The sequence below is a fragment of the Astatotilapia calliptera genome, chromosome 5 (assembly GCF_964374335.1).
Source record: "Astatotilapia calliptera chromosome 5, fAstCal68.1, whole genome shotgun sequence".
Taxonomy (NCBI): domain Eukaryota; kingdom Metazoa; phylum Chordata; class Actinopteri; order Cichliformes; family Cichlidae; genus Astatotilapia; species Astatotilapia calliptera.
This window is the reverse complement of record NC_137426.1, coordinates 36,397,219-36,419,815: the sequence shown is the minus strand read 5'-3', so window position 1 is coordinate 36,419,815 and position 22,597 is coordinate 36,397,219. Positions and strand designations below refer to the sequence as shown.

General features: G+C 40.1%; 1 protein-coding gene across 1 annotated transcript in view; it reads left to right on the top strand.

Annotated features, from left to right (window-relative positions):
• Positions 1-22,597, top strand: part of LOC113023039 (copine-9-like) — a 193,359-nt gene that overhangs the window by 54,408 nt on the left and 116,354 nt on the right. The window contains exons 5-6 of the mRNA XM_080302167.1: positions 21,303-21,342; positions 22,592-22,594. Of these exons, the coding sequence (XP_080158293.1) occupies positions 21,303-21,342; positions 22,592-22,594 (43 nt within the window). The remainder of the gene's footprint in view (positions 1-21,302; positions 21,343-22,591; positions 22,595-22,597) is intronic.

The window sequence follows — 22,597 nt, the reverse complement described above, 5'->3', positions numbered from 1 at the left end:
TACAAACACTGAGACCCCCACTCTGCATCCACTGGGCCATTGGCCTCTTATTGTCTTACATTTACAGATAAGCATGTGGAGAGTCTCCTGCAAACCTTCTTCTAAGTTATAACAATTATGAGTTTTTATTAAAGGTACAAGCATCAGCATCAGCAATCCCCAACTGTAGCTTCCTGTCTCCTTTCATGACAGGCAGACCCCCAGTGTCCATAAATTCCTTTCCCTCTAAACAATTACACGCACTCTCAGGCTACAGCTAAGCCAAACTGAAACACAGATAAATCCTTCCCTATTCCTCTCATCTACTGCTGGACCCTCTCATCTAAGCAAATTTAACACATTGTATGCTAATAATTATTTTCTTGTACTCACAAATTGTTGGACAGGTTTTCAGTATATGTCTTTGGACTGAGTGCAATCAGTCCATTGACATATAGGACATTATTTACATCCATACACCTTCCTTTACACTGCGTCTACTTTGTGCTACAGTTCTTTACATTTTCTTTCCAATTCATTACCCAGAAATGATCAACATGCACTTTATAATCTGGTTTCTTAATCACTACAATCTTCTAGCAACAACAAACTAAAAATTTGAAATGCAAATCTATGCAAGGCTTTTAAAAACGTGAGAACTATCCACTGGTGTCTGGATCCTGAGATCCCCTCCTGCATGGCTTTAGTCAGGGTTACAGGTGGACATCTTCTGCCCCGAAGATGTCTTTGTACTTTGAAGTAGGTACTTCTGACTCTTGCTGGAAACTCCTGCCAAGTAACTGAATTTGTCCTCTCACAGTGGATCCAGTCAGTTTCTTGTGTCACGCAAGCAGATGCCAGAAGAAAATAAGCAAAACAAATGAAAACAATATGCAAATGTCAGAAAATGACCAATAAACTCATCTACATGTTTTGCAATGACAATAGGTGGGAAGGGTAGTTGTGCGTGAAAAATTAATAAATAAGGTAAATTGAAGTTGTGCAGTGTGTTAAGTTAATTCCTTTTCTGTGTTAGAAATAATTCAGAAATGAATTTCAGTGTTATTCTCTCTACATAAACTTTTTCACTTTAAAGCTTCCTCCTATGGGACTGCAGCCGCCCCGCTTAGTGAGGAGTCTTAATCTCTTCACAAGGTAAACCGTTAATGTTGAAATATTAAGTCATGCAAATTATAACTCATCCACTCTTACTCTGTTTAATGCTTGACTAAGTGTCATGCATCATAAGTTTTAGTGTGCTGTACGTAGTTACCATAATCCCCATACTTCAAGGAGGCCAAGAAATTATTTGTAGCTGTACCAAACTCCTACTGAGTGCATGTGGCTTCACTTCAGTAAAGAATTTGTTTTCCAAATGTACATTTAAAATAATTTTCATTGCAATGAACATTGTCCCTGACCTGCAGAGCTCTACCAAGTGTTTACAACATAGAAATAGAAAAAAAATAGAAAAAAGATATTTGAATAATAATAAACATGAAAATATTTTTGTCACTTAAAATCACTTAAAAAATTACCAAGCAAACAGACAAAAAGATATGAGGTACAATGTGCAGGTACTCAAACAGAGCACTAATGAAACAAAAATGTCTGCAATCTAGGAAAAGAATAAAATAAAATGAATCAAGAATAAAATGTAGTAATGTTTCCAACTAGGGCTGCCACAATTAGTCGACTAGTCACGATTACGTCAACTATCAAAATCGTCGACGACTAATTTATTAGTGAACGCGTCGTTTGAAGCTTTGTAAGATCACAAAAGACGCAGGAATGAGTAGTAGGATTTAAGAGTGTAATAACGGACTGAAACGGAAGATGGCAGCACTGCATGTACAAGGATGCCAGCTGCCGTTAAACCCCGAAGAAGAAGAAGCTGTGTCCCAGAATTCATAGCGCAGCCCAGCTCAGTTTCCAACAATGGTGGCAGCTAGTTAGTTTTAATATTACTCTTATACTTTTCTTTGCAAGCTCCTTTGACTACAATGACCTGGATGACTGAGAACCTTCACAGACATTGCTCTTATTATTCTTTCTGGGTCACAAAATAAACGTTTAACATATTTTCAGGCAAGAATGTAGCTGTGTAAACTTCAAATATGTGCCCGGTTTATCAAGACACCACATATTTCAAAAGCGCTCCGACATTTTCGGAGACGTCTGTTACCCACTAGCTCGATAGCGAGGGTGTTTTGTTCAGCTCCAGCCTTGAGGCCACAGCTGGCGCCGAAGGGGTCTCCGCATGAAGTGATGATGGTTTTTACTTTTGTGCGAACAACTCATATGAATTTCAAAGCTGTTCTAACAGTCCAACACTGGTCTCTCAATCTCCCGTTGAAGAGCCGTGAGCTTTCTATGATGTTATCCAAACTTACGTTCCGTGATGTTGTCATTCTTTTTGCTCAAAGAGCAGGTTCTGAGAACTCACGACCGCAGTGCACTTCCCCAAGATGTGATCGAATTTGCACTCAAAGGTGTTATTCGAGCTAGCCCCTCCAGATGTAATCCAGTTTTTCACTCAGAGATCTTGTTCTGAGTATTCACGGCAGCCGTGCGTTCTCCAAGATCTTCTCCGTGCTGCACTCAATGAGCCCATTTTGAGAAACTCATGCCTCGTCCCATCATTTCAATCCCAGCGGGCAGCCTTGTGGGGGTTTGAACAGCCGGTTCCGCTTCCTTAATTCTTCGATAAGCCAGGGCCAAGCCAGCTCCGATCAGCAAGAACCCTGTTATCATGGTTCCGAATAGGTAGATATCTTCAGCAGTCAGGCTCACCCGAGCCCAGACTTCTAGTTGAGAAGGGGTGTCAATTGCATTCAGAGACCAGTTGATCAAATCCATAATTCCTCTTTTAGGTTTTAGAGAACAGACTGTGAGAGAGTGTTCCAGAGAAAAGTAAGTAAAAACACAAGACAAGACAAGGACATAAGAAGCTAAGCAGAGAAGATAAGGGCAGGAGAGGAGAAAAGTGCGACCGCCTTCGCTGAGAGCCAAAAGAGACATGACAAGAATGTCATGTCTCTTGAATGACATTCTTGTCATTCTTCCATGACAAGAATGGAATTTGAATGAAAACAACAAAATTTGAATGAAAACAACAAAATTTGAATGAAAAGAACTGGATTAGAAGGAAAACAACGGATTTCAAACGAAAAGAACAGAATTAGAATGACAAGAACAGAATTTGAATGAAAACACAGGAATTTGAACAAAAAAAAAATAGAATTAGAATGACAAGAATGGAAGTTGAAAGAAAACAACCAAATTTGAACGAAAACAACGGAAGTTGAAAGAGAACAACAGAATTTGAATGAAATCAACAGAATTAGAATGACAAGAACGGAATTTGAAAGAAAACAACAGAATTTGAAAGAAAACAACAAAATTTGAATGAAAACAACAGAATTAGAATGAAGAGAACAGAATTTGAATGAAAAGAACTTTGTTAGAAGGAAAACAACAATTTCGAACAAAAATAGAATTAGAATGACAAGAACGGAATTTGAATAAAAATAACAGAATTTGAATGAAAAGAACTGGGCCCTGTGCTTCGTACGTCGCTTACTACATCCAAGATCAAATGAAACATCCAAGACCAAATCATCGTGCTAACTCTGAGCTCGCTATTCCGGTTCCCCGAACACACCTGTTGTTGACGATTAGTATAGCTGGATGAAGTAATGTGAGATCACTGGGTGGCCCAACAGGGGCTACGCATCGATAGTAGAAACATTGATCGGCAACCCTTTGATTGGTCGGCGAAAATGTCGAAGGAGCGCGCTCGGTATTTTTCGGCAGCAGAGCAAGAACTCTTGAGTGAGGGATTTCAGGAGTTTCAGAGTTTAATTAAAACGCAAGGGAACACTGCAAAGGCTGCAAAAGCAAGGAGAGAGGGCTGGCAGAAAGTTGCTGACAAATCAAACTCGTAAGTAATTCAATAATAACAATAATAATGGAGTGGATTTATATAGCGCTTTTCAAGGCACCCAAAGCGCTTTACAATACCACTATTCATTCACTCTCACATTCACACACTGGTGGAGGCAGCTACGGTTGTAGCCACAGCTGCCCTGGGGCAGACTGACAGAAGCCAGGCTGCCATATTGCGCCATCGGCCCCTCTGGCCAACACCAGTAGGCGGTAGGGTAGATTTATCATATCACACCATATTATCCAATATTATATTACATTATATTATATTATAATATGTTATATTATATCCCCTTTCACATGAGAGCCACAACAGGACCCACTAGAACATGGGAACAAGTAAAAGTGAAATATAAGAATATTCTACAGAATGGTAATATTTATCACTTATATTGCTTGTCGTCTCTTGGAAAGAGACCCTGGAATACTCTGTTTGTTTGTTCATAACAGCAACCAAGAAAAGGGCAGAGCAAAAAAAAAAAAGACAGGTGGTGGTCCTGCACCCCCTCGTCAACAAGTTGGTTAAGTGAATAATACCCTCACGGGAAAATCGATATCTCTCAATGAGCACACTGTCGCGCTGAGCTAAAGGATCCTGTCTGTCCCGCAATATACGCTGGATTCTGAGGACTCTCCTTATCAATCTTGCACCTTCCGCAATGGGTTGCTCGCGTAAACGGACAGGATATGACTGCGACAGACTTCCCAAATCCACCTTCGCTTTTATAGCCGTGGTCTCTCATCTTGATTACACGAAGTAATTTACAATTACTACTCTGAAATATGAATTACATCTGTAATAATCACATACATGTAATAGAATGTTAATAGTACATTTCCCTTTTTTAGGGAATGACCTGTATGTATCTGTGTGAAATCAATAAAAGGATCAAGTGCTGCATTATCTTTAGTTACATTGATGTTATTTATTTATGGTGAAACAGTGGTGGAATATCGCTGTTGCTTTCGTATGAATGACGCGGACATACCTGCGTGGCCGCGATCTAATCCTGTTTACATAAAGTAAACCTGCTCCCCAGCAGGTTTACGCTTACGGCTCTGTTGCTATGACAGCAAGTCCCGGATGGGCTTCGGGGAACCGAACGATCCAGGATCACGCGAAATCGTCAACAATCTCATCCAGCTAACTCACTTAGCGCGGTACGAAGAACAGGCCCCTGGATTAGAATGAAAACGGATTTCGAATGAAAACAACAGAATTAGGATGACAAGAACAGAATTTGAATGAAAAGAACTGAATTAGAATGAAAAGATCTGAATTAGAATTAAAAGAACAGAATTTGAACGAGAACAACAGAATTAGAATGACAAGAATGGAATTTGAATGAAAACACCAGAAGTTGAAAGAAAACAACAGAATTTGAATGAAAACAACAGAATTTGAATGAAAACAACAGAATTAGAATGAAAACAACAGAATTTGAAAGAAAACAACAGAAGTAGAATGACAAGAATGGAATTTGAATGAAAACACTGGAAGTTGAAAGAAAACAACAAAATTTGAATGAAAACCACGGGAATTGAAAGAAAACAACAGAATTTGAATGAAAAGAACTGGATTAGAAGGAAAACAACGGATTTCGAACGAAAACAACAGAATTAGGATGACAAGAACAGAATTTGAATGAAAACACAGGAATTTGAATGAGAACAAGAACATTCGAATGACAAGAACGGAATTTGAATGAAAACAACAAAATTTGAATGAAAAGAACTGGATTAGAATGAAAAGAACTGGATTAGAAGGAAAACAACGGATTTCGAATGAAAACAACAGAATTAGAATGAGAAGAATTGAATTTGAATGAAGACAGGAATTTGAACAAAAAAAATAGAATTAGAATGACAAGAATGGAATTTGAAAGAAAACAACAAAATTTGAACGAAAACAACAGAATTAGAAAGAAAACAACGGAATTTTAATGAAAACAACAGAATTAGAATGTAAAGAACTGAATTAAATTTAAAAGAACCGGATTAGAAGGAAAACAACAGATTTCGAATGAAAACAACAGAATTAGAGGAAAAACAACAGAATTAGAATGAAGAGAACCGAATTTGAATAAAAAGAACTGGATTAGAAGGAAAACAACAGATTTCAAACAAAAAAACAGATTTAGAATATCCAGAACGGAATTTGAATAAAAACAACAGAATTAGAATGACAAGAACAGAATTTGAATGGAAACAACATAATTTGAATGAAAACAACAGAATCAGAATGAAAATAACTGAATTAGAATGAAAAGAGCTGAATTAGAAGGAGAACAACAGAATTTGAAAGAAAACAACAGAATTAGAATGACAAGAATGGAATTTGAATGAAAACACTGGAAGTTGAAAGAAAACAACATAATTAGAATGACAAGAATGGAATTTGAATGAAAACACTGGAAGTTGAAAGAAAACAACAAAATTTGAATGAAAACAACAGATTCAGAATGAAAAGAACTGAATTAGAATGTAAAGAACTGAATTAGAATGAAAAGAACTGAATTAGAAGGAAAACAACAGATTTTGAACAAAAACAGAATTAGAATGACAAGAACGGAATTTGAATAAAAACAACAGAATTAGAATGAAAACCACGGAAATGGAAAGAAAACAACAGAATTAGGATGACAAGAACGGAATTTGAAACGTTTAACATATTTTCAGGCGAGAATGTAGCTGTGTAAACTTCAAATATCTGCTCGGTTTATCAAGACACCACATATTTTCAAAAGCGCTCCGACGTTTTCGGAGACGTCGGTTACCCACTAGCTCGATAGCGAGCCGGGGGCAAGGCTCACTAGAGCCGCTGAGAACACCGGACTCCCGGCAGATCATTTTCAAACCCACCGCCGTCTTTCGCTACTCAGGTTAAACATGTAATATAAGTCACTTAGATAACTTAAAAATGTTATTGTTTGGCTTTTTTCAGTATTTTATTTGTTCCTGAGTAAATCGGATTGGCTGAGATTTAAGTTATAGTTTTTACACAGCTGAATAAACATCAAGCAGACAGCTGATTATCAGAAGTGTGAGATGCTCGAGAATATACTCCGATGTCCTGTTTTATTTTAGATAGCAAGGAGTTTATTAAACTCCACCGAAACAATCTGCAAATTTCATTAAAATTTAATAAACTATCATCTTGTCTTTATTTTTAGTTAGCACAGACCTTAAACACTTAAAGCTGTAAGATAATGATAGTTATATAAGAGCAGATGCTGCTGGTGCAATAAGCTGTACGTTGTACGTCCAATGGATGATGATCTGATTAGTCGACTAATCGCAAAAATAATCGGTGACTAGTCGACTATCAAAATAATTGTTTGTGGCAGCCCTATTTCCAACAATATAAGTAGATGCAGAGAGTCTCATAAAAACATGTAGCACTGTCAATTACGGTTTTGTTAATGAACCTACGAGTAATAAGTCTCCTACAGTGGTGATGAGTCTATCCAAGGCTCAAAGTGTGATTTTGCATGCGGGGAAACCCTAAATATTGGTGTAGTGGGGGAGGTGGAGGTAAGTCTCATAAGAATTTATATTATGAGTTCATGCTGTTTTCTTTGTGTAATGGGTTTGGTCAGATGTGCTGTAGTTTGAGGTTTACTGCTCTTTGTGGACTTAGTCAACAACAATCAACTCTATATAAGCAGATGTCACATTCTTTCAACCCCTAAACAGAATAATGCTACTGTAGTATAAAGGTGGAATTGGGGGCGTGTTAATAAAGAACATCAGCTTAATTCGAATTGATTACTTCTACTAAAGTACTTCTAGAAACAAGCCCTCTCACTCAGCAGTCAAATGAACATTGGTACTTTTTTTATTTATCATTTCAGTGGTCAGTGGGACATAGAAACTGCACAGTCAACTTTGATTTAAAAAAGTTTTTACTTTTATGGGGTTGTGGATGTTATGTAAATGTTTCATAAATTTTAATTCTGAATTCTGAATTGAAATTCAAAGACACTGGATTGCCATTCGGATTTGAGAAGTGTAGTCGGATGGTAACGAAAAAGGGGAAGGTAGTCAGAACTGAGGGGATTGAAATACCAGAAGGCAACATTACAGACATCGAGGACAGCTAAAAGTACCTGGGAATCCCACAGGGAAATAAGAACCACGAAGAGGCTGCAAGGAAAGCTGCAACCACCAGGTACTTGCAGAGGGTCAGGCAAGTCCTTTAGAAGTCAGCTGAACGGCAAGAACAAGATCCGGGCTATCAACACCGACACCCTGCCTGTGGTACCCTGCTGGGATAATAGGCTGGCCAAAGGAGGAGATGGAAACCACTGACATCAAGACAAGAAAGCTCCTGACCATGCATGGAGGGTTTCACCCCAAGTCCAGCACCCTGACGCTGTACGCTAGCAGAAGGAAGGAGGCCGGAGACTGGTGAGTGTCAGCACCACAGTTCAGGATGAGGCAGCGAACATCCACGAGTACATCAGCAAGATGGCCCCAACCAACCGCGTGCTTAGTGAATACTTCAGGCAGCAGAAACCCAAGATAGAGGAGGAAGAGGAGGAAAAATCATGGAAGGACAGGCCCCTGCACAAGTATGGACCACCGGCAACCAGTGGCTGAAATAATCATAGCATCACAGTGTAACAACCCTTATCATTGTGGTATAGCACCGCTAGGGGGTGTTGCCCAACTATTGTAGTAGTTGGGTTGGGGGGAGTCTCCTAGTGTGTGTGACGTGTGTGTGTGTATGTCATGTGTCTGTTCCGAGAGAGACCTCACCATTGTAACGGGCTGGCATCGGCGCCTGTCCATCCCCGCACATGCATGTATGAACGGAGTAGAGCTGTGGAGACCTGGCTTGTATGGTCTTATGTTGTTAACGTCAAATAAAGGTCAGTTGTTAAATTGAACTGACTGGCCTCGAGTTATCCGGCTAACCTCACATAACCGCTGGACCTGCTAGCCGCTCTTTCCTCGCCAGACTGCTGTTACATCAGGAGCAAGCTCTGAGCGTAAGATCCATAGAGGCTGGGGTCTATCACACCAGGCAATATTAACCAGGCAAGAGCCCAGGTGCAGGCTGTGTAAAGAGCCCCTGACACAATCCAGCACATAACAGCAGGGTGCATGGTTAGCAGGCAGGGCATACATGGAACGCCATAACCAAGTGGCTTTGTGGAGTATGGCCCGCACGTCCCGAGGTCAAAATGGGAGACGCCCCCTAGGGTGGTGGGGAATGACTAAGGTAAGATCCTGTGGGACTTTCAGATACAAACGGACAAAATGGTGGTGGCTAACCAACCGGACATAGCAGTGGACGACAAGCAGAGGAAGACGGCCGAAGTGATAGATGTAGCGATACGTCTGTAACAAAATAAAAATGCAGACAATAGTGTACACATTAGTTTTTGACTGCTAGTGAAAATTGTTTTCTTTACAAATAACTCTCTCACTGAACTAACCCAGCCAATCCCTCCACGTTTGTGCTCTCTGCTCATATTGCCCTCAAATTATTATTTTTTTTTCTTTTTAAAGAACTTATTTTAATATTGCATTCAATAACAAACAAATCTTCCCTAATAACAAAAACAACTTCAAGGCTTAATCGAATTATATTTCTTCACGCCAATGTACAGGCCACAAGTAGGGGTGACGTGGGCCACAAGTGGCCCCTGGGCCGCGAGTTTGAGACCCCTGATACCGGGTCATGAGACGGAATTCCAATAAAAGCGAGCATCTCAGCGGAGAGCAATCAATTATTATACTCACACCTCTCCATGCAAGTTATTTTTAGTCTCCTGAATCACAAGAGATAGATGTGGACGAAAGTGATCTCCCATCCAAACAGTATATCTAGTTAGTAGTTAAATTCTCTTAACCTGCATTTCACTCTGTGATGTTTTGCATATACCACATTTATTTGATAGGTCCGGTTAACAAATTTGAACAATAACATTATATAATAGGGATTATTGTCGTCAAACAGCAACTATCATTTAAACTGAAGTACAGATACTCGTGTTAAAATTTTCTAGAAAAAAAGAATAAAATCCACCCATTCATGAAAGTGTTTTTTTTTCTGCCTAAGCACTTAACATTCACATACTCACTGACTGCATCGAGAGTCACACAGGGTTTGATATGTTGCCCAGCATACAGAAAATCTTTGATTAACAGAAGAGTTTTAATGAGTTTAATCAATTCCAGGAGAGGGACGTTGATAGTTCTACAGTCGCTACCAATCTGTACTTAATAACTTTCATTTGCTTCAAACAGTTGACAACATGTGTGGCTTTCAGTTCTCAGACTGGCAAGTAAAGACAGCAGATCAGGATCAGTGGCATACACTACCAGTCAAAAGTGAATGGATGGATTTGTCCAAACTTTTGACTGGTGCTGTACAAACACAGTGGCAATAACCACAACAAAATCAGAATGTGGCCAAATACCTATTAGTGATTGTGGTTTTTATGTGCAGATACAGCATGTTTTACCATCAAAAATAGGCTCTGCACAGACACAGTGTGAATGTGTGTGTGAATGGGTGAATGACTGAATGTAGTGTAAAGTGCTTTGGGGTCCTTAGGGACTAAGTAAAGCGCTATACAAATACAGGCCATTTACCATGTACCATGTTTGGTCAACAGTGTTACATAGGTGAGAGAGGAATATAAAGGCCACAGTGAGATGAAAGGAGTCATCAAAGGCTTTCATTTTGATTTGTGATGAATGCACAACATGCAATCAAGGTAAACCGTTTTAACATCTAGCTGCTCGTGTCCCTTAACTGACATACCTAGTGAGTCACCAAACTTCCAGCCCCCAAGCTAATCCATAAAGACGACTATAAGTCACTTGGCCTCTATATATGGCCTTTGCCTAGGAGGACACAAGCAGTCGTAGCTATATTTAGCAACACAGCTCCTTCAACACCTCTTAGAACTGATATAAAGGGTAGGAGTTGACATTAGTAACTTAGATGCACCATTGAAGAGGAGAGAAACTACATGCCTCAGCAACTAAACTTATGAAAAAATCCACTGGCCAGTGCAGTAAACAAACACCAGCTCAATTCTTAACAGCATAAAGTACTATCAAAGTGAGCACACAGGTGTTGCAATCACTGGTTATTATAGAAATAGGTAATTAGAGCTGGTCCACATTTTGTTGCTGCACCCTAAAGGAATGAATCAGCTGTTACTTAATGTTGCATATGCTGGGGTGTAATTCGTTTTTTCCACTTGTACAAAGCTCTCTTTCATTCAGGGCTTAAATGGACTGATACTTTTATAGCACTCTTCTGCTCTAACTGAGCATTCAAAGCAATTTTATACAAGAACTGTTTTTCAGCACCTTGTCTAACATTGTCACACACACTCATCAGGGACAACTTGGGCTGGAGTAGCTGGGGGATGACCTTGGTAGAAAACCCACTCTGCTTCCTGAGCCACAGTTGCCTTGTTGAAAATCCAAACTGTGGATCAAAGGAAATACAATCAGTCTGAACCAGTGTTAAAATCACACAAAGAATAATGAGAATTCACATCTAATGAAGCATGATTTGACAGGTAGCAATTTGTGGCTCACTCTCACAAAACATTTAACATGTCATTAATGATGAATGAGTCTCCACATCAAAGTAATTTAAATGCACATTACAGACTTAAACTTCCTGTATAAGTTACATCAAACTTGGTAGCATATGTAAATATAAAAAAGTCCTTAAATGTCTTTCACCAGTGCCAGTTGTGTCCATAGGTATGTCTCAGACACTGAGCACAGCTGTTGAAGGTAAATGTGCGGAGGTTAATTCACCTAACAGAACCATATACCTTCAATTTACAAAACAGATCATTTTTTTCACAAATATGTGAAATATATTCAACATGTAAGCACAAAATAGGGCACAAAGAAAAGGATGTTTCATCAGCCAGCAATGCAAAGATTTCACTTTGCAGTGGTAAATGGGCTGGTCCTCATATAGTGCTTTTCTACTCTCTTAAACAACTTGCCCAATTTACCTAGAAGATGACCTGCACTGTGGCCTGAGCTACAGCCACCTGGTGGCATTATAGTGGCATTTCAGCAGTTGTGACTACTGGACAATGTATTAGAGAAAGTCAAGATAAATTATAAATATTATTGTTGCATTATTTTTTCCTAGATAACTACCAGATTTATACCCATGATGTACCGTTTGTATAATTCAATTTAACCTATGTAAGTGGCCGATGCCATTGCTAGCATTCATGTGTGGTGTCCTTGTGGTCATGTCCCAGTGTGTTTCATGACTGAAACAAATAAAATCCTGGCGCTTTCTTCCTTCCCTTAAATTGTCTGTCAGAGTTTTTCCACATTCCCTCACAGTAGTTTTGGCAATCTTCTACGAATTTGCTGAAATACGTGAGTCCTTGAATTGCATCTATAATTTTATTATCTCACTGAGCCCCTCAGGGAAAAAAGTAGCAGGGAATAAATAAAAGTAATCCATGGCACCAAAATGCCAATCACAACAGTTGAAAGCATGGAAGCAACATGTGGTTACAATTCCAGGAAAGTAACCATGACTTTACGTCATGGAACTGGCTCAGGTGTCAGTACTTGTGGACACCCAAATGATCCTTGGAGGACAGAGACAGGTTGCAACCACAAAATGAATAAAGGTGCAACATACAGTATGCTCCTTTGATCTGAAATCATTTATCTAAATCTCAGGAGCTGGACCACATCTCAAACACATCCCTTCCAATCACACCTGTGTGAATTTGCTCCAAACACCCATTTGTTCTTGTTCCAGTGCTTGAGTCCAGATGGCACATTGCAGTTGTTCATAGTCTTGCTGACCAAAAGAAAATTTCAGTAGTTCCTTTCCACACCATTTCATGAAGTCTGCAGTTTTTATTAAACATCATGACCGGATTAACACAAACATGTCACTAGATGCTATTGAGATAACAAGAACCATCACACATGCAAATGCCACAGTCAGTCATATCTACAAACCAATCTTTCTGTGGAAAGCATATTTCCTAATAATGTTTAATGTACAATACTGGATTACACAGCAGTGGGGAATACATTCCATTAGAGTAGATCTACACTGTAGTCTTCAATGACGCTATGCAACAAACCGGTGAAAGGCACTAACTCTAGCCCCATAGAGGTCAAAGTGAAATGCACACCTTAAAGTAATTAACTTGTTAACTGGAGATAATTTAGAGATTTCAATTAAAACAAATAAACGCATGTGCTGTCAGTCTGGCTACACTGCTGGAGAGAAACCTAGAGTTGTTTTATTTCCTTCATTCAATGATGAATAGTAAGGTGTTCTAGCTTTAGGACGGGCTTTTTATTTGAAGGCTTTCCAGGCTAAATGATGATCTTCTAAATTTGTCAGATGCTATTCAACTGCAGCTTATGAGTTTCTGTTTTAAGGTGTGCATTTCATAGTTATACCAGGGAGTCAAGTACTTACGGTGGCCCAACTGCAACTTAAGAAAACACCAGCAATAAGAAAAACGCTGCAAAAGCACACAAAACACAACGGAAATAGGAAAAAAAAAAACAGAAACAGGAAAAAACAGATTTCCAAAAGCACAAGGGAAGTGTTTCTGGGGAGACAATAACCCGACGGACCAGTTGAGGGAACCAAAATATGCTAAGAATTGCGCTGAGAGACACTTAAAAGAAGTGAAGGGTCTGTCAGTTTTGTGAGGAAAGAAAAGATGAGAGGTAAGTGTGTTAGCCTAACTATTAGCCTAAAATCAATCATCAGTATCATATGAATCATGATAAAACACACCTACCCTGTTTTGGTGTGCCATTTTTGTTCACCTCTACACTCATTTTTAAAAATTCTTCTGTACTTCTCTCTGTTACAACAGTGCTAGTCTCACTATTTGGCTTTTACACATTGGCAACCTTCAGTTAGTTCAGCGTGCCTCTTCATTAAATTTCTCAACACAGCCTTGCCCCATCCAGCATCAGTGTGCTCCCCTTTGGGACACTTGACTCTGGCCCTTTGTATCATGCTTCTAGTCCATTCCTTCATTATTACTCTCTCTCATCCACAACATTTCTTATTATCACAATTAAACTTGATAAGTTGTCTAAATCATAAATGTGATCATCCTCTTAAACAGACCAACTATAATCCCTGAGATATCTCTCTCCATTCATGCAGACAGCGTGGCCTTGATCAACATAATGATCTGTCATCATCTAATGTGACTATATTTAGAAATTTGACTTATTTCAGTCTTCTATTCCAGTTTCAACCTGCTTTTCAGAATTTTCCGTGTTGCGACCCCATTTCCCAAACCCATCTCCTTGCTGTAAATTAAAATGTGCAATATAAGGTTATCACAGTGGCATGAATTTCATCTAAATTAGAAACTGGTTCCTCCCATCTACCTTTAATTATCAGCTGTCACTACTTATTACAAGCTTTCAGCACTAAATGCATCTTTCTCGCTGTCTAGTGTTATGATTTCTTCCCGCAGCATCATTAAACTTCATTGAAACACATTCACAACCACCTGCCACATACGCGTAAATTCAATCTGCTGTCTTTGGGAATCTGACACTGTTAGGGCACTTGATGAGACCTTCCCCAAACCATTATCAATAAATCATTTGTCAGTCACATTTGGGATTGGCATCCTTGGTAGTGAAGTGGTATTATTTTTTAAAGACATCATCAGTGTGTGAATGTGTGTGTGAATGGGTGGATGACTGAATATGTAAAGCGCTTTGGGGTCCTTAGGGACTAGTAAAGCGCTATATAAATGCAGGCCATTTAAAAACATCATGTCCAGGTTTCAGTGCTTAACCGTGTAGCGCCAAGGGTGTCATATTTGATGATATGTGTTTTTGAGATCGCTACGTAATCTGTTTTTTCCCCGGTAAACCTGATGTATACAGACATAAGCAGTGCAACTATGAGCACAAAAATGCAGTAAGTAAGCAAAAATGATACAAAATTATTATTTTTTATTTTGTCAGAAGGTTCAATAAAGACTTCAGTTTCAAAAAATGTATTTTTCTGTGATATATTTCATGGTCCAGACTCAGTGTAAATGCTAGATATAATGTCTCGTAGTCATGCATTTATGTATTCAAGTTATGAAATTCTCAAGAGTGATCAGTAACTGCTCACTAAGGACTCCTAATTCCTAAAGGATTCCACATGTAAAACTATTACGGTTTTCTTCCCCCCAAATAAACTTCATTTTCTGTCTTGGATCTTTTGGATGGTTAAAAACATTACCTTCATTATGGTGTTGATTTTCACTGCCTGTCACTTGCATAACAGTAATGTGATTTAACTGCACTAATCACCACCATGATGACTGTATGAATCAGCTTAAATTACCCTGCTTCTCATTTTGCATGGTTCTCTTACTGCTGAGGCAAACAAGTATGTATAAATGTCTTGTTGTGAAGTCACAAAGTAAAAGACATACACATGTTTTTTTGGGGGTTTTTTTGCCATCTGAATCTCAAGGGTACAAAGGATGCAGCAGACAAATCATCCATCTGATCTTAATCCACGATTTAGAAAAAAGAAAGAAAATGAATAAAGTGAGACATATAAAGGCAACTGACACGTTCAAACACAGTTTTCAGCGTTCACCTTCCTTTCCATCCAGCTGCCTTTCATATAAATGAAAGTCATTCGAGTTTCTGGCAACTCTATTGCTCGTCCTTACTTAAATTTCATTTGGCAAGCATCCACAGAGCTTTGAGTTGCAGGATGTAGTGAGATTGAAAGATACTGGTGATACACTCAGGACAGTGATTTAATAAAAGTGTATATGTATAGAAGTGTGGGGAGGAAGTGTATGCAGTGACTCCTTCAAATGGCAGCTAACACTAAATTTGGCATTTTTGGGTAAGCTGGCTCTTTGGTATTTTTTCTCTCTTCAATAGTCACCTGCTTTTAGTTCCTTTTTCAAAGCCCCACACTATGCTTATTCTAAATAAAATAAATAAATAAATACAAATAAAATAACAAAAGCAACCAGCAGGCAAAATAATTTCAGTGAGAACTATAATTATACTCAGAGACAGTGTATCTTCATAATTTGTAATCCTTATCAGCTGATGTGACAAGAGGAAAAACATGATATTTATTCAAACTACCAACCCTGTCTTTTTCAGGTGGAGACCATGTATGTACACGGTTGTAAAATATGTAGAGCTAAGCAAAGTCAGCTGGTTTTATGATGACTACAGATGTTTGTAATTAAATTCACACCAATCCATCCAATGTTATACTTTATATTTATATAGTCTTCACTAACTTTAGTAGCTAAGGAAGGAAAGCACAAGCTCTACCACAAGTAAACATTGTAAAATTACTAAATGTTGCTAAAAAGACAGATAACTTTAGGCACCAAATAAATAAGTAATAAAATAATGTGGTTAGATTTTCCTTAGGAAATTGTTGTTAACATGATTAGTAGAGTAAACAGCAATTAAGGGGGGGGGGGAGTTTTCCCATTGCCAAGAATGAAGGAGAAAACAAGGTGGTGTAGTACGTATCAATCCAGGACTCACTGGATGTCTCATTGTCACTGAAAATTAAATTTTTATACTCCAGACTAAGAGAAATAACCTCAATTGAAAGCAAAAATTACAGAAATTACATCTAGTCCACAAGAGCCACATGCATCGAAATAAAGAGTTCTGTGCTTTAATAATGAATTGGACAATAAAAGCTGCATCTGTAAATTCATTTATGAATTCTTTAAAAAAATCATTTTATTTATTCAAACATTATTTTAAATTAAATTATTACATAATAAATTACTTTAGTAAAAACACTATTTTTAAATCAGTTTTTCAAAGCGAATTACTAATCCACCAAAATGAATTTCACCGTATCCGTAGCCAGTCTTGTTAATGATCTCACTGAGGGGCTTCAGGCCGATGCAGAACAGCAGTGGGGACAGAGCATCTCCTTGGTAGATCCCGCACTTGATGGTGACTTGTGCTATTGGCTTGAAGTTGGCCTCTAGCGTTGTCCACCACATCCCCATTGAGTTCCTGATGAAGGCTCTCAGGGTTTTGTTGATCTTGTATAGTTCTAGGCATTCCAGGATCCATTTGTGGGGCATTGAGTCATAGGCCTTCTTGTAATCAATCAAGGGAGTCTGGTCTACCAGTAGCTGGTGTTTTTGCGCCTCTGGTATTCTTGCCAGTTCCTTTCTGTGCCCCGCTCATGTATTGACCCATGTGCCTGTTCATCTTAGCCACTATGATGCCTGACAGGAGCTTCCACGTGTCACGGCCAAGGTCGGCTGACTGGAGGACCCAAATGCAGAATGCACACGTAACACCCCGTAGACGAGAAAACATGAACAAAACTTTATTTTTTCCAAAAAAACAAAACGTCAAGACATAAATTACTAAATACTATGAACTAAAGTGTTCCTTCAATGCCTGAACCAAACCTGAAACAAGAACTTGATCTCTAAGTAATAATTGGCAAAGCTTAAATCTTCATAGAAACTCCTCATGACCAAAGAAGGGAGATGCAGAATGTGGGAAATGCACCGGAAGTCTCAGCACACTGCAACGAGAGGAGAGTGGCTTTAGTGATAAAGCTTAGGGAAAAGTATCCGGGTAAAGCTTGAAAACATGGCATTACTTTGCCTTACTGTTCCTGGGCGGAGAGTGGACGCAGAGGGAGTACAAGGTCCGGGAGTGGTGGCTGACGAGGCCAGCTGGAGGCAGGAGGGCAGGCAGGTGAGCGCGGTTGACAGGAGCTGAGAAGACTGAGCTGACAGGCATGAACCAGCGAAGAGGGTCCAGTAGGTATTGCCGTGGGTGGAGTGGATAAGGACTTAGCAGCTATGGGGAAAAACAGTAAGTCACGGATGGCAAAATCATTCCTTGGTTTGAGTTGCCTGAAGCAACACTGACTAGGTGTAGCAGAAACTGTGGCGAGTAGTGGAGTGAGCGCTGGTCCATAAATGCTGACAGCTCAGCACAGGTGTCAGTGTGCGGTGACTCCACCCCAAGGCGGAGACAGCAGCTCAGAGACAACACAGCTGTGCCCACCTGGATCATGACACCATGTGGTACTGAGGCAGGTTACTGGCCGATAGTTGGATATGACTGGTCCTTTCCGGGGGGTCCTTGGGGATCAGGCCTTCTGGCCTTCAGTTAGCCAATCTGGGTGTGTCTCTTCAATTAGCAGCTGGTTCATTTGTGCTGCGAAACGCTCATGAAGTGCAGTCAGCTTCTTCAGCCAGTAGGTGTGAATCACTCAGGGCCAGGTGCTGTCCAACTCTTCATACTGGAGACCTGTTCTTGGATGTCTGCCACTGTGATGATCTTGGCCTCTAGTCTGCTTCTTCATGGTGGGTACTGCTCCTTGTGGCTGTTCACCTTGTAGCCAAGCATCTCACTGGTAGATCAGCTGATTAATCTTGTGATGGTCTCAGTAGAAATTGTCTAGTAGACCTTCCTTCAGGCTTGGTACCCAATGTTGGGTAGGGATGATGATAATATTTCAATCTGACCTGTCATCCTGTCTCCCCCTCGCCGTTGCATTTGTCTTGTACCTTGTCAATTTCTAGTCATGAGAGCAGTTCATTCACCGAATGTTGGAACACTGAGCAACTAGTTGTTTCACCGTCAACCTGGATGCTGGGTATTCAGTAGGTCCCACATCCTATTCATGTAGCCCCTTCCGCTGGAGTTACCTGCATAGTAGCATTCCTGTTATCATCTCTTGCCCATTTGTGCCTTCTTGTTTCAGTAGCTCACTTCTCATCAGTGGTTCCTGAACACTTTACCCAAACCTTGTTAATTGTTAATATCTGTCTGTCTGTCTGTCTGTCTGTCTGTCTGTCTGTCTGTCTGTCTGTCTATATAGATGTATGCTGTCCTATACATTTTTCTAATTGGGATAGGGATGTATCCCAATCCTAATATATCTAACCAGATATATTTAGACATGATGTCTTAGCAATTCAAATATCTGGGATGGCCAGTCTTAAGTTCTCTTCGAACCCAGAGGGCTTTATTAGCCACCTGCCATGCCTGGTGCAGCCACAGCCCACTGAGCCCATGTGCCCTGCAGAGCCCCAGTCCAGAAGAACATGTGCAGCTCCAGCCAGAGCCAAAGTGTCCACAGGGTGCTGCACACACATCTCTATCCAGAGACTTGGCAATTAAAGAAACCCTCTGATTCTGACCTCTGTGAATTCAAACTACCAGTGCTGCCTGAAGCTCTCCTGCCATGTGAAACTGCTCCACATACCAAGCTCCTGTATCAATAGCAGGGCACTCCTGACCACAGACTGCCGGAAAAGCAAAGCTAGCCCACCTGCCCACCTGGGACTTGTTTTCATCGGGGATGTCTGGGAGCTGCTCCTTAAATTCTCTTTATTATGAGATATTTTCTGTTTGATTATTAGTTTACTTATTGTCTACCCACCATACTACCAAGCCTACCTGGGAAAATGTGCAAGAGATACAACGCTGAAGCCATGAGGAACCATGACATAGTGTTTAGAAGTAGGCTACTGGAACAGGGCATACATGGAGAATGACTGACAATATGTTATTGATGGGATACTACAATGGCAGCCAAGCCACTGAGAGAGTATCTCAGTGCAATAACATCAGGAGACTCATATGGATACAGTGGAAAAACCCAGGCAGAAAAAAGCAGTGGAATTAAACTAGATGATGTCTAGCCATCGAGGGCATGACTCCCTAGATCACTAACAAACACTCATCAGAGTAGATGCTTGCAGATTTAATCACTGCTATATGCACCATCCCCATCTGCAAGTAGAGGAACTCCCACCCTCCATGTAGAGGAAGGCTGGAGGCCAAAATCGAGGAAGCACAGAAGGATGTACAGAAGTATAGAAGGGTGCCATGAGAGACAGGGTCTGGATGCACAGCAAGATGCCCATAACTGAAACTCTACAAACTGCCAAATAAAGGCTCTGGCCAAACAATTGGCCTGCTCCCCAAAGCTCCATCCAGGGTATACTCTTACCTGATGATCCTCTAATCGCCTGAGCCAAGGTAGTTTTGTCTTTCGGATGAACCAGTTTTTGTCTGAGCGTGTTGCTGGGTCTAGACAAAACTCCAAAACACAAACTTAACAATGTGGTGTACGCTGTACAGTGCAGCGAGGAATGCTCAGACCTCTACATTGGAGAGACCAAACAGCCACTTCACAAGCGCATGGCACAACATAGAAGAGCCACCTCCACAGGATAAGACTCAGCAGTCCATCTGCATCTGAAGGATAAAGGACACTCTTTCGAGGATGCCAATGTTCACATTTTGGACAGAGAGGACAGATGGTTTGAAAGAGGAGTGAAAGAAGCCACTCACATCCTGGGCCATCTGACCTCAGGAATTCGCATGATAAGGTGGGGCCAGGTCTCACAATGAGCTCACCCGAAACTCTGGCTGATTGGGACCCACGCCCAGTTTCCCACCTTGGCTCAGGCGATTAGAGGATCATCAGGGGGTCCTTTTGTCCCTCTGTGGGGGGAAACTCCCACTAGGTTTATATCTGGGACTCTCCACCATTTGACCTTAGAACTGAAGAAGCTTCTCGGATGAGAGGTGAAACGTCTTCAAGCAACTTAAAGAAGTCCAGACGCTTTTCTTTGCAAGCTCCTTTGACAACAAACCATAGCAATCTCCCAGAAAAAGAGCCAATCAGCATTAGAAAGGCAACAGTGAGTCTCTGAAATAAAATACTGAAGTGTGTAATGAATATAGTACCAGTACATTTGGTAACCCTGAAGCTAAGACCTTCATCACTCTTCTTCTGCAAGGCTGCCTGGCCTCTGGAGAATAGATGACTGAATGAGATAGTACAGCTAAGATCTCAGTGGTTTACCTGGTCTATGATAATAAGCATGAACCTTCATGGGCCATTGATTTCAGGACCCCTTAGAATCCACCCAGAAATAAGGATGTTAATTTGTGTCAGAAACAGAAGTTTCTTTGGGGAAAGCACATTTTAAAAGAGAAGAAGAGGCAACACATCTTCCTGAAAGACAGCAAAAGAGAGAGTCTTCCATCTGTAGATCAATTCTTATTGTATGTTATGTGTCAGTGTTGCTCCAGATCCATAAATTTCTGTTTTATAACTCTTGACTCATCCCTCCTGTGTAGACCATATCGTATTATTTAATTAGTATACATGAATTTTTTCTTTGTTCTCCCACCAGAGCTGTCCATCATGTGTGCGTTGCTTGTCAAGTCAAGTGCAAAAGGGAAATTAGGAAGGTGTCTCTTTTTCTCCAGTTGTAATTTTTCTGTATGCATTTGTGTTTTATTATGTTGAACAGGATGCATTCTAAAGGAAACACTCTAAAGTCTGCTATTTTGCTTTTCTTCTGCAGGTACAATGTGGATACTAGGAGCTCCAATCTTTCCAAACATGTAAGCAGCTTAATATGTCCAATGACCACAGGTCCACTGGCATGAAGCCCAGAAAAAAATTGAGTTAACCTTATTTAAAAACAAAAAAATTTAATCAAGTTTTATTTCAGTGGGTTTCACAAAAGTGGTTTTGCTTATCGTAGTTTGGGTGGTAGTACTAAAAAATTGTCTCAATTGGTTTTTGTTATTATGATGAAGTGTGACATTTGTCAGACTGTAAGAACAGGTAAAATAGTACATCACAACACCTCTTGTTGGACACCTCTCAACATACATGTCTTGTTGTGTACTAACTTGTTGTCTACTTTGCATTAAAAATGTTATATTGATATTGATTGAAACCCATCTTATAAAAAACAAAACTCTTCCTCATCACGCGTCAGATTCAGTTGTGGAGCTGTCATCAATAGCCAGGAAATGGAGCCCTCTATTTTTTCGCAGGTTGACAGATGTGAACAAGCAGGCCTCTCTGTAGACTATACTGTTTACAGATGACACTATGATTTGTAGTTAGCATTGGGAGTAGGTAGAAGAGAACCTGGAGATGTGTTATTATGCTCTATTGAGAAGTGGAATGAAAGTCAATAGAAGCAAGAAAGAACACATGTGTAAATAACAGGGAGACACATGTAACAGTGAAGATGCAAGGAGTAGAGGATGTGAAGGTAGCAGACAAGATTAGAAATAATACATCAGAGGGACAGCTCAGGCTAAGTGGTTTTTAGAGGCAAGGTTTTGGTGAATATAGGGGGCAGAAGATGTTGAAGATGGGACTGCCATGCAGAAAGATAGGAGGAAGACCACAGAACAGAAGGCAGACATGCAGAGGGTTGGTGTGCCTGTGATCTAGGTACTAATCTGATGCTGAATAGCTGCCTATATGTCAGACATGTAGCAACTGACTGGCACCTTGTCCAGGGTACATGCTACCACTGTCAGTGTGGTCCGGCTCCACTCCAGCTGTAATTTTACCTGAATTCAACATCAAACAAAATTTAGTACAGTATCTACTAAAGTATCTACAGAAAGCATAAATCAAAACATTAGTTTTTAATTTGCACCCTACCGTAATGATTCATAAAAGCATTACTTTAAGCTCAGTGCACTGCAGCTCTGACTAGTCTTCATCTTTCTTAAATTTGGAAGAAAAATTAATTTATTTGTGAACTTGAGGTCTTTTCATTGTGTCTTTCCAGCTTCTCTAACATGTGTCTGCCTTTCCTTACTGCCTCCCCTCCTGGATAAGCAGAAGGTA